At 43.7% G+C, this 13,508-nt stretch overlaps 1 protein-coding gene across 3 annotated transcripts; it reads left to right on the top strand.

Annotated features, from left to right (window-relative positions):
* On the top strand, positions 1-13,444 carry iffo1b (intermediate filament family orphan 1b). Of its 3 annotated transcripts, none has more exons than XM_028981641.1 (9): positions 1-1,386; positions 2,640-2,700; positions 3,691-3,786; positions 6,559-6,699; positions 6,770-6,957; positions 7,048-7,186; positions 9,067-9,162; positions 9,248-9,378; positions 10,446-13,444. In XM_028981641.1, exons 1-9 carry the CDS (start codon positions 461-463, stop codon positions 10,543-10,545), a joined length of 1,878 nt encoding a protein of 625 aa, XP_028837474.1. In that variant the 5' UTR covers positions 1-460; the 3' UTR covers positions 10,546-13,444. The 3 variants fall into 3 exon arrangements, with proteins under 3 accessions (XP_028837474.1, XP_028837475.1, XP_028837472.1); XM_028981642.1 differs by having other exon boundaries at positions 7,045-7,186; positions 9,070-9,162; XM_028981639.1 differs by having other exon boundaries at positions 2-1,386; positions 7,045-7,186.
* The last annotated feature ends 64 nt before the right edge of the window (positions 13,445-13,508 follow it).

Here is a 13,508-nt window from a genome sequence, read left to right as displayed (position 1 = left end):
CAGGATATTTTGCTAGCGGTGCGGGTGGATTTCGATGCAGACGCGCCGCCGACATAACCGACGAAAACGACGACCGAGCTTGTCTCTTGTCTCTTTAAGATCAGGCTGCCGACGGGAGTTTGGTGGCCCGGTCTATTCTGGTCGTTACGGTACCGGTCCGGACGGCTCTGCAGCGCTGCGCTGCTTCTCCCACACAAGGCGAGCAGAGGACGAGCGGCGGGATCCGTTTTTAACTCTATTAAAGGCCAGTTTAAGAATAGCGCGCTTCCATTCATCCTCTGGAGGATCACGGCGCCCGTGGCACCATTTTCCGAGCTTCATTTTCATATTTTCCTGTTGTTGTGTGTGCGTTTTTTGTATTTTTATTTTGTTGCGGCCGCTGCAGTAAGCGAACTGCTAATCGAAGCAGATCGTCGAAACAACATTTCATTTTCAATTTCGTGAATCCAAGTCGGTGTTCATGCCAGATTTGCAGCGCTTTAGTTTGTACTCTAGTATGAATCCTTTGTTGGGGGCGACAGCGCTTCTCCAACAACATCATCATCATCATCATCAGCAGCAGCAGCAGCAGCAGCAGCAGCATCATCATCATCAGCAGCAGCACCAGGACCCTGAAGGCATCCCGTCTCCGTTCGGCGGTCCGGACCCCTCCCTGCTCCTGGAGGGGGCCGATTTCACCGCAGCCCCCCACCCCGCGCAGGCGTATTTGCATCTGAGCCGCCACCCCCTGCAGCGCTCCGCCGCGCAGCCCCCCGCGGCCATGGCCCTCAGGAACGACCTGGGCTCCAACATCAGCGTCCTGAAGACCCTCAACCTGCGCTTCCGCTGCTTCCTGGCCAAAGTGCATGAGTTGGAGAGACGCAACAAGATCCTGGAGAAGCAGCTGCAGCAGGCGCTTGAGAGCCAGAGCGGCGAGGGCGGGGGTCCGGAGGACGGCAGAAGGGCACAGGTGAGAGAGGTGGGGGTCCAGACCGGGTTCGTGGGGCCCATTCCACTCCGTCCTGGGTCCCTGCCTTTCCAAAACACCAACAATTCCGCGAAACGGCCCACCAGCCTGTTTCCCGACGGGCCCACTTTTCCCAACACCAATCCCACCATCACCATCAGCCTGTCCACCCCGTCGGAGACCTCGGCCAACACCAACAACTCCAACAATGCAGCATCCTCCCCCAACCCGCCACCCAGGTTCCTGCCGGGCACCATCTGGTCCTACAACCACAGCCGCAAACTGGGACCCGGCCTGGAGACCAGGGTCACGAGCCCCGGGGTGTCCTGGGTGCACCCAGACGGAGTCGGGGTCCAAATAGACACCATCACCCCGGAGATCAGAGCCCTTTACAACGTCCTGGCCAAAGTCAAGCGCGAGAGAGATGAATACAAGCGCAGGTACACAAGACATATTATAAATTCAAATCAAATTCTAATTTTATTTGACGCATACACGGTCATATACGGTACGATATGCAGTGAAATGCTTCAGCGACTGCTACAGACGCGCAATATTGCAAATGTTGCAAGTATAACCAAATATTACACTTTTTATGTTTTTAACATAAATCCTTATTATTTGTTATTATTACCTAACTATATATTTTTTCATTTATTAGTATAATTGGCTGTTTGGCTCTCAGTACCGTAGACAGCACTTTGTTATTATTATTAATACCATTCATTCTGGCGGAAGCCGCTGGGTCAGTTCAGGTCCAGCTTGCATGTCCTCTCGGACTTGCTGGCTCGCAGCTCCTGCAGATGTCCCTCGTCGATCAGCCTCGTTTGTTAATTACCCTCGCAGGCCGTAACGAGGCAGGTTTTAGAATGGAGTTTAGAAATCTCTCGTTATTGAACTAAACATTATTTAATGGATTTGCTTCATTCTCGCTGTAATGTGCAGTCTCCCTGTAGTGACCCCGATAAGTCATATCCAGAGGTTTTGCCATGATTCTGTGTTCCGATGGAGCAGGTTTTTCCCCGAATGATCACAGACCCCATCGCAGGGTACACATTGCACGTGTAACAGTTTGTCAGCATTTTTTCCTTGTAGGATGGCCCGTTTTTAATGCATATGGCCACACTTCAGTTCTCAGTTTGTACCCCAATGGCTTTATGTAGGTGAGCATCAATCAGCCCTGTTTGCCCAGTGAGTGAATCTTGATTGTGTGACTTTATGTGCCCTCTGTTAGTCGTCTTGAGGCAAATCTTATCCTAGTCCATCATGACCTCGATCCTTTCTCCCTCCCGTGAGTCCCTTTACCCGGCCTTTACGATCACTCCTTTTTATTTTTCTCCCCCTCTCTCTCCCACATAGCATCTGCATTGCAGCACTTGCGCTCGGCCGGACGGCCTCACCTCCCTCCTGCCCGCTCGCCTTCTCGCGGCCGCTGTTCGTTCTCGCTCGCCTCTCACCCCACCGATCCATCACTTCTCTCCCTAATTGCGTGTTGAATGCTGTTAACGCGGTGCATTAACCTGCGCGTCGCTGTCTCCTCAAACTGCCGAGTAAGCCCAGGCAATGCTGCAGTGGCCTGAATGAGGGGAGGAAATTGCGTAAGCGTGCGTTCTGCCGTTTCTCCAGAACACGGGTGAAGCGAGATGGATGCTCAGGTCTCGCTTGTTTAAAGGTGATCTGCGTTGCTTTGTAGGTGGGAGGAGGAGTACACCGTCAGAGTTGACCTCCAGCAAAAAGTCACAGATCTTCAAGAGGTAAGCAGCCTCGCCCGATCACTGTCTAAAAATGTCTGCAATATGTTAACATGGATTCATAGTTTTATTGTGTTGGCGTTAGGGTGACCAGACGTCCCTGTTTTCTTGACATGTCCTCTTTCTCAGACCTGGAAGTCTTTTAAAAACTCTCATTTTTTTTTTGTCACGTCATGGCGTCCAACATGGATCACTTTCCCTCCCACCCGTGCTAGTCAAAGTACCGCTGGCCAGCCACTCGCACTAATGGAATGATCACTAGTCGCCTGACAGTACCTTTGGATATGATTATTGTTATTGAATTATTATTAAATCTTGATGAATTATTATTGTAATTCATCAACATAAATGAACCTCAATGCTTTTTCCAGTAAATGCACAATGGTAATAAATGACATGGACACATAAGCAGTTTCACTATGAATGAGTCAAAGGGACACTACAACTACATGTTTTTTTTCCCTTAAGTCAGTTAATACAACTAGTTTCGTTAAACACTTTCACAAAATGATCAGTTTTTTAACTTTTTGAAAAATATTTCAAAAAAATGTTAATAACAAAATAGACTAAAATCTTTTCTGATGTTCTCTTTAAGTCTAGGACAAGTCTTAATCCATGAACTGGAAACTGACCCATAAAGTATAAATGAAAATGTATGTGGATACAGTAAATAAAATATCAAGAGGATATTTTGGAGGAGATATGCTTTTTAAATTTTTTCCCAATTTGTCTCAAATTACATATCTTGGAGACTTATGGAGAAAGTGATTCTTATTATTGAAGGGTATGTTAATAATATCATACCAGTCCCCTATAGATGGGCTGAAATCGGACGTATGTTCAGCTGCATTTTAATATTAACAACTTGTTAACACTCTGGTTTTTATTGCATTTTACATTTATTGCTGAGTGTGTCAAAATGGTGTGCAATATTTTTTCCCACCATGGGAAAATGTGCATTAAGTAGAGGATTTGCGTTGTTTGTGCTTGCAGGACCTTCAGGAGAGCGAGGTGTGTCAGGATGAACTGGCTCTCCGGGTGCAGCAGCTGAAGGCAGAGCTTGTCCTCTTCAGAGGGCTTATGAGCAATGTGAGTCTGGAGCATCCCTGAGCATCCCTCATGCTTTTTCCACCCAGAGAATTTCCCACCCCTCCCATAAAAATGTATCTCCACCAACCGTCATGGCTTCCAAACGTGTGAAGCATAGCAGTTGCTCTTTGATTGAATGTAAAAATAAGCACAAATGTATTTTTGTAGTTCTGTCTTGCAAGACAACAAGTTAATTTTATTTTTTATTGAAAAATGCTGATATGCTGATACTTTTTGGTTGGTGAATGGTGTTGATGACTACCATTGTGTCCTTGAGCAAGACACTTAACCCTGAGTGTCTCCAAGGGGGGACTGTCCCTGTAACTACTGATTGTAAGTCACTCTGGATAAGGGCATCTGATAAAATGAAATTCTAAAAATTTCTGTGAATGCCCACTCAACTTCTATTGGCCGCTGTCCTACTCATTAGCATTTAAAGCTACAGACACTGAAAATGCTGCGTCCTGGGGAAATTTCATTGTGGGACTGGATCAAAGTGGCTGTAATTCTGCACTAAGATTGTGGGTTCGAATCTGGACCTGCCAATATGCCACTGAGGTGCTATGGTGCAAAGCACCGTCCCCACACTGCTCCCCGGGCGCCTGTCATGGCTGCCCACTGCTCATTCAGGATGATGGTTAAATAAAGAGGACACATTTCATTGTGTATCTGTGTGCTGTGCTGCAGTGTTTCACAATGACAATCACTTCACTTTCACTTATTTGCGGACCAATAAGACCGATATAAAAGGTCCTTTTATAGTCCCTTCTGAGACGCACTAAACCAGCCCACAAGAACATCAGAGTGTGGTCGGCCGGTGCGGTCTCAGCTCTCCAAAACTGCTTCAGCTCAACAGACTGGGACATCTGGGAGGCTGCTATGTATGGGGACACAATCAATCTGGAGGAGTACACAGACTCAGTCACGGGCTACATCTCCAAGTGCATTGAGGATGTTACTGTCTCCAAGACTGTCTCCAAGAACCGTGAGAGTCAACCAAAGGCCTGGAATATGAGAGAAGTGAGCACGCTGCTCAAGATCAGGGATGCAGCCTTCAGATCTGTCCTGACATCTTCAACATGCCAGTTGCATGTTTCAAGACCACCACCATCATACCAGTGCCGAAGAGGTCCGCAGTGACGTGCCACAATGACTACCTGACCTGTTGCACTCACACCAGTCATCATGAAGTGCCATGCCACACATCAAGAAGAACCTCACCACCTCTCCTTAACACATCTTGACAAGAAAGACTCATATGTCAGGATGCTATTCATAGACTTCAGCTCTGCGTTCAACACAAACATCCCTCAAAAGCTGCTTGTGAAACTGAGTGGGCTTAGCAGGAACACCACTCTCTGCAACTGGCTCCTGGACTTCCTCACAAACAGACCCCCTCCTCCATCATCAGACTGAGCACAGGAGCACCACAGGGATGCATGCTTAGTCCCCTGCTCTTCACCCTGCTGACCACCAACAACATCATCAGATTTGCAGATGATACGACTGTGCCGGGACTGATAAGCTGGGATGATGAGTTGACGTACAGAGAGGAGGTGGAACGGCTGTCTGCATGGTGCCACAACAACAGTCTGTCTCTGAATGTCGATAAGACAAAGAAGATCATTGTGGAAATCACATCCGGCCCACAGGCCACTCATCATAAATGGTTCAGCGGTGGAGATTGTAAAGGGTGCCAAGTTCCTGGGTGTGCACATCACTGAGGAACTTACATGGACAGTCAACACCATATCATTGATCAAAAATACCCCTCACATAGACATTTCACACTCCTGCCCTCCCAAAGAAGATACTGCAGCATCAGAGCCAGATCTGCCAGGTTGAGGAACAGTTTCTAAACCCTATAATTTAAACTCTCGCTACCTCACACTGTGCTTCTGTGTTATGGTCATCATATCATGTCACATCACTACTACCGCCATTACATTTACATTTACATTTATCCAGAGCAGCTTACAATCAGTAGTGACAGGGACAGTCCCCCTGGAGACACTCAGGGTTAAGTGTATTGCTCAGGGACATGATGGTTGTAAGTGGGATTTGAACCTGGGTCTTCTGGTTCATAGGCGAGTGTGTTGCCCACTAGGCCACTACCACCCTTTATTATCATAGCATATCATACACCACATACACTTTATAATAATACATCCTGACACTGACATACTGTCATATTGCTGCTACTTGTCTGCCTGGTTTGTCTAGTTTGTGTCGACCTGCACTATTTTATGGGTCGATGGGTGTGTGTTATACCATTTACATTTAGTTTTTGTGCACACTATGAATCTCCAAAGCTTCGCAATCTTGTATATAGTGAGATGACAATAAAGTGGACTTTGACTACTGGCGGGATTTAAAAGTATGAATTTGTGGGTCAGTTGTTTGATATCGGAGTTTATTGCACACATTCTTGGCTTGGATCTCAGGCATCCTGGCAGATTAATTTTGCTGAAATTTGTGCTCTGTGCGCATGGGGTCTGCTTTTTGTCATCCACTGTACTCACACCATGTGCCTCTCGGGAGATTATGATCTTTTAGCTCCTTTTCAAACAGATATTAAAATTCACAGAATTGTTTGTGCTCATCTAAGCTATCAGCTCATAATCAAGGATGTACGTCTGTGGCTCACAAAAGGCCTGACCAGTACTGCAGCCACTCTATGTGCCATTTTATCAGTATAGCACATAACCTGCATTTGGGGAATTTTTACCGGTGAAGCATTTGTGTTTACCTTCTTTCCTCTCTGTATTGCAGAATTTGTCTGACCTTGATAGCAAGATCCAAGAGAAAGCGATGAAGGTGGACATGGACATCTGCAGGCGTATCGACATCACGGCCCGCCTGTGCGATGTGGCTCAGCAGAGGAACTGTGAAGACATGATCCAGATGTTTCAGGTTGGTTTCTGTGTGTCGGTGCGTCCGCCAGCCAGCTGTGCTAAATGCTGATGCTACGCTACTTTTCCAGGTACCCACTACTCAGTCCGCCATAAACTGCCGTCCGAGGAAGCAGACGCCCCAGACGGTGAACAGCAGTGATGCTGACGATCCAATGAGCACCTCGGACAGTGATGGAGGAGGGGTCAGGGAGGACGACGTGGGCTGTGCTTCAGCCAATCAGATTAATGAGGAGATGCAGCGAATGCTGACGCAGCTGTAAGTTGCTTGATGCTGCTTTTCTATTTAGCTTATGAGTTTATTGGCACGTCACATATGACCAGCGTGCTCCTGTGTCCCTGTCAGCAGGGAATGTGAGTTTGAGGATGACTGCGATAGCCTGGCTTGGGAGGAGACAGAAGAAACTCTACTGTTGTGGGAGGATTTCCCAGGATGCACCTTGCCCATGGATACAGTTACTAATGGATGCGCCTCAACAATAAGTGGTGTAAGGGAAAGAACCAAATGGAGACCACGTGCACAGATGCTACAAATAATCACGCTGCTCAATACACAAAGTAGTGTGTAAATTGTGTTTGGTATTGCAACACTCCTCTAAGCAAGAGACCCATTTTAGATTATAACTACCCAGGCATCTCAGTCATCATGGTGTGTGTCTTCGTTCGAGTGTGTAGAAAGTGTGTGTAGAGAAACAGGTGGAGAAAAAGAACCCTGTGTGTGTGTGTGTGTGTGGCTCTGCATCAGTTTTTTTGCTGTCTAAGGGATAGAACAGCTCGCTTCACTACTTACGTTTCCGCTATCTGTAGTTTCAGCACTGGCACTTGGTCTTGGTTTGCAAGCACTGTGTTGTGCTGCAGAAGGGGTCAAAAATAAACTTTAGCCACTCAACCCTTCTGTCCTGTGATCTGGGAGGCTGACGTAAAGAATTTGTGCTGGTCTGTGAAGGCAATACCAGAAAGAGGAAACGCCACCCTGCAAAATGGGTGACAGGACAAATGGACCAGAGTAAAAAAAAAGAGGATAGTTAAATGTTGAAGAATAAGTGTGAAAAAAAGAGTGGATTTTTCTTTGAACAGTCGATTCCATTAGACCAGCCCTGGCCCTAACAAATTTGGAGCCCTAGGCAAGATTTAAGGTGGCACCCCCTTGCACTGCAGTAAATTCCACTGTTAGTAGATGTTTGTGCCCTTGGCATTTGCCTATATTGTCTATGCCACGGGCTGGCCCCTTTAACAATATCAATTATTCATCACTTATGAAATCAGAATGATGATAGGAGTTCCACAGGGTCCAATCATGGCCTCTTTGATTATTTGAACTTTTATTAATGAGGGGTTTCCTTCAGACGTTTTTTTTCAGGGACATAGTTGAGTGTCATTAAAAAAAAAAGACATATATATACACACACACACACACACACACATATATATATAATGATTCAGCTGAACAAGAAATGTCTGTAACGTTTATTAATTGTAGTTGGAAGATAATTGGAACAAATTACCGAGCCACCACTGCTTTTTTCTGACACAACACAGTTCTCCTCCACGCAGACAATCAAATCTTTGCCATGCCAGTTTTCCCTCTAATAGAAAGGCCATCTCAGAGCTGATGGGAATGCAGACAAACCTTTTCTCTGCGTTTCCATTTAATCACACCATGGTTTCTGGCACGGGCATATAAAAGCAGATGTGTCATTATTGTATCTCTGGGGAAAAAAAAAGTTATTCAGAGCAAATGATCATACCAGTCTATTTAAGATGGTGAGTCAGACTTACTGCACATCGGTTAACATTTCCTTTCAGTTGGTAATAGAGTTTAAATCCAATGTAGGAAACTGCAGATTTAATGCAGTTTCTGCTGTCACAAAAGAAGTGAATGCAGACACGACCCACACACACATTACTTGTTTTTCACATGAAAATGTGCCTCAGGTGGTTCAAATTTAAAATGTGAGCTATAGCTGACATTTTTTGCCGACACAACCATCTGAATGTGATGTCAAATTTTCTGCCTGATGTCTGATTCATATAAATAACACGGTCGTGAAAAACAAAGTGAAGGGTGTACATTTGATGCATTAATATTTTGAATATAGACATGTTAAATTAAATACACTCTCTGCTGGGACAGTGGTGGCCTAGTGGTTAAGGAAGCGGCCCCGTAATCAGAAGGTTGCCGGTTCGAATCCCGATCCACCAAGGTGCAATTGAGCAAAGCACCATCCCCACACACTGCTCCCCGGGCGCCTGTCATGGCTGCCCACTGCTCACCAAGGGTGATGGTTAAAAGCAGAGGACACATTTCCTTGTGTCACCGTGTGCTGTGCTGCACTTTTACTTTCATTTGCTCTATCGTTTTCTTCAGCAGCAAGAGGAATGTTTGGAAAAGGTTATTAAGGACACTGAGTGTCTCTTCAAATCCAGAGAGAAGGAGTACCAGGAGACCATAGATCAGATTGAGGTAGGTATGCCTTTGTGTGTATTTCACGGATGTTGGGTACCCAGGTCATGCATTTACACCTTTGACCCCATCTCTGTGTTATCAGCTGGAGCTGGCCACAGCTAAGTCCGACATGAACAGGCACCTGCATGAGTACATGGAGATGTGCAGCATGAAGCGAGGCCTGGACGTCCAGATGGAGACATGCAGGAGGCTGATCACTCGGTCTGGAGAAAGGTGCTTTCCTTCTTCTTGAACCTTTTAACATTTTCTGTCCTTCTCATTCACTGTTTTTCTGTTCAACACTTTTTGTGTTGTGTGGTTTAACATATTGGAGAGTAGGGGAAATGGCTGTTTTGGCAGCTTTTGTACTTAAAGAGATAATAAAACATATAGACCTTGTAGAGTCATAAAAGTTAAGTGAACAGTCTTTTATGGACAAGGTTAAGTGTGTGTGTGTGTGTGTGTGTGTGTCCAGTTTATTTGGCTGTAGTACAGAGGCAGAGTGTTTTAACCTAATTTGGAAGAGATTGATAGCAAACTCGGGCTGTGCAATCTAGCAATCTAAGGCTTTTGTGAGGGCCACTTTTTTTGCCAAGAAATGTTTTTGTCTTCTTTCATTTGATGTTATTAATTTATAAATAATTTTTATACATTTTATTAAAAGAACAGTTCGCATTCTAATTCAGCAGTCAGCCTCTGTTTAGGGTTTCTGTTTAGAGAAAGACGTGTGTGTGTGAGAGCCGTCAATCATTCCTTTAGACTCCTCCCATTTAAACTTTCGGGGTAGGTAGTAAATCCTCATCTCCAAGATACCGATAACTAGCAAGCAGTTGTTTGTCTTTTTTGTCTCTAATGCTGTGAAATCAGCGAACATTTACACTGTGTCACGCTGGAGGGACGGGGCAGAGAGAAAGAGTGAATGTTGGGGGGCAACTATGAAACCCAAGTGGTGTTGAGGCACCAGAAAAACGGGGTTCGGGAAGGTGGACTGAGAGGAAGAAGGATTACGTCGGGTCAGGCCGAGTCGTTGGCGTATGAGCAGCAGTGACTGAGCGCCGAGCGGCTGGCCGCTGCTGATAAAATACCGAGACCGTCACCCAGTTCTGCGTTCTGACCTGTCATGTGACACGGACATAGTGTGGCATTGTAGTGATTGTAACAAGCGTTACATTGTAGTGATTTAATGCTGTGTCATTGGAGTGGATGCACGTTTGGATGGCGATTCTTTGTCATTCAGCACATGACATTTTGTCCACCTCTCTCTCTCTTTCTTTCTTTCTCTCTCTCTCTCTGTTTTTCAGTAAATCCACTTCACCTGGTCCTGGAGGGGGGGCTGAAGAAAGTGATGATGCGGAGAAGGAGCTGCCAGATCCTCCTTCTGCTGATCCCTCAGGAAGATAATGGATGGTTAAGTTCATACCGATCATTAATTGTCTCTGTGCTGTGATTCCTGTGCTCCCCTCGTGCATATGCAGGGAACGTTCTCATCGGAATTTCGGAGGAAGTATGCAGAGACCGCGCATCGAGCCATTTACACTACAGCCGTGTCAACATCCTATAAACATGTTTCTAACTTCGGATGGGCGATCTTGTTAACAGTCGGGAAAAGAGAAATATATAATCAGCTCCTCATTTTTTTTTTTATAGAAAAATGAATAATAAAAAACGATTTCTTCCTTGAGCTAATCATAAGGTTACAGAATACCACAAAGTCTATATGCAGGATTTAACGAAAACTACTGCACATGATAAAATAAAATGAGGAACAAATTTATTGTGAGCAATTTATATCAGATTACTAATCTTGGGTAAATACTTACTGAATGCTTTTATTTTCATTTCATATTATCAAGCAAGTGTACTGTAGTTGACACAATGGCTCCGTAACTACAAAATCCTGAACTATTTATGGTGTGTTCCTTTAGCAAACGACCAGATCGCCTGGCTCTAAGACTTATTACATGTTCTTGATATCACATGCAGCATAGCGAATTTCTGAATCAATCCAAACTCCTGATGCACAGAGAATAAACTTGTCTGTTCATAGGTATTAAAAACTCAGCTCAGATTACCATTACCTCTTCCATCATCATGCAATAGTGGTAGCGTTTGCCAGATCACACTGTGTGGAAAGTGCACCAGACATAGACTCTATATATAATGGTGTATATAGGCTAATTTCACCCGTACTGGTCAGTAGAGGAGCTTCTCTACTCTTCCTTGTGCGTTGTGTTGCTCTTTATCAAGCTGTAATAATGCATAATGAAAATATATATATCGAGCTGTTATAATGCTGTATGTACTAATGCGTTATTAATGGTGTCATAATGCATCTGATGAAAAAGGAAGTTGAGTAGGAGGGTTGTGTTGTGTGCTCCACTATAGGCCGAGAATAGGTGTTTGTGAGATTCCGTGTCACCGAGGCCATTTGCTGGATCTGTGGTGCCGATTTGGTAGGCTGTCTGTAAACTGGACTGTATTTGGATAGGGACAGGAGCTACACTTTGGGATTCTGTTGGATTCTGTGAGATCCCTCACTCCTATGTGCACAGTAATTTCTGTCAGTTTTAGCAAATGGTCGTGAGAAGGCCCTCCTGTCCCATAAATGCCAAAGATTCTACATAGGAGACACTTTAGCAGGTAGAATCTTTGCTAAAGTCAAACATCTCTTGCTGAATTCCACTTGGTTGGGAAGGCAAAAAAAAAATTAAAATAAAATAAAAAATGTACAAAAAAACAGTGGCCTTGCTTTGTAAGAATAATCTAACACTCAGCACCGGCTGGTGAAGAACTTTAGTGCAGACAGTATATATATATAAAAAATATACATATATTTTTCGATTTGCCTAAGTTTCATATGCAGCATAAGGCATTGAAAGGAAATATGACAGTAGCATGATAATGTGCAAGTTTGAATATAAAAAAGCTGAAGTAGTTGGTCAGAAGTAGTGTCAAATGGAAAAGGCCATTCGAGGAACTGCTTTGACTGCTTTTGTATTTTGTGCTGAGGTGATCCTACTACACCTTAAAGCAATGGGTTAAAACATGTTCCTGTAATTTAAAGCTTATTGAAGTATGCAGAAACGAGTGAAGTAAAAAACGCACAATTTGCTTTCCAAAGCTGTCCTTATTGTGTTACAGAATGCAGTTACAAGAGTGAAAAGCAGTTGTTTCAATTCTAAATGTCACAAAGGTTCGCTTGATTTATTCACTTCTCTTCCGATACAAAGATTTTTTTATGCCATGAGCTTTTATGGTTTAGATTTACTTCAGCTGCATGTGTGAAATAGCCTTTGTGGACATTTAGACGTTTAATACATAACGGATTATTTCTTGAACAGGTGCTAAAATACTGTTGCAGTTCTCATAGAGCCAAATGTTCAGCTTATGTCCTGATGAGCTAAGTAATAATAATAATAGCAAAGATACAGCATGCATGCTAAATCTTTCTTACTGGGAAAGAAGAAGGCAGATCTGTTGAACAGTCGATTCCCTGCTGTGGATGCAATTTCTGTGGATCTGATATTTATTGGAATTGTGACATGAGGTTCTGTCCAATTTAAAGGACCTTAAGTCGGTTATGGAATTAGTAATTTTTTTTTGTGTCTTAACATTTATGGATATACACATATTTGAGTGTATGTGCCCATTTATGCATGATTGTGTTATTGTTTTGATTGCTGAGATTTGATTTGTTCAGTTACAGTCAGAAAAAGTCACACATAATTTTCTCAAACTGTTGGCCTGAATATGTTACACCTATTTAAATGGCACAAAAATGTTTAGAAATGGATGAATGTGCTATTGGGGTTCTTAAGACGTTACACTAAATTATGATTTATTAAATATTTTAATAATTATGTGTTAAAAGCTCTAATGGAAATGATCTGATTAGACTCATATTAATAAATGGTAGCAGGGATGTGAATGCTTTCCACTGTGAATGACTACTGTGTAGAAAATGCTATATTTTATAACTATTTGGAGGTTCCTGTTTCTGTACTGCCTTTGGTGATACAGTTGGGTAAAATGGTAAAAAGGAGTCATCATACTTGGAAAATTTTGTCTCGGTTTATCTTTGCAGATGTACAGACAGCCGAGTGAGTCACACCTTCATAACCAGTAGTTTTAAAGTCTTAATTGAGTATGCCTAATAAAAAACTAATTCTACTTGGAGTAATACTTATAAATAAGGTAAAGTTTATTTTGGCATGAGACTGGCCTTCTGTTCACGAATAAGCAAATCAAAGGAAACTGGAGAGACGGATCATATGAACAATAAAAGGTGCTGCTGAACAAAGATGGTCTGACTGCGCATTTTTTTGTCTGACTATATGAAATATACAGTACAGGCCAAAACTTTG

Source organism: Denticeps clupeoides, chromosome 5 (assembly GCF_900700375.1).
Source record: "Denticeps clupeoides chromosome 5, fDenClu1.1, whole genome shotgun sequence".
Taxonomy (NCBI): domain Eukaryota; kingdom Metazoa; phylum Chordata; class Actinopteri; order Clupeiformes; family Denticipitidae; genus Denticeps; species Denticeps clupeoides.
Note: the sequence above shows the minus strand (reverse complement) of the source record. Positions and strands in the feature narration are given on the sequence as shown.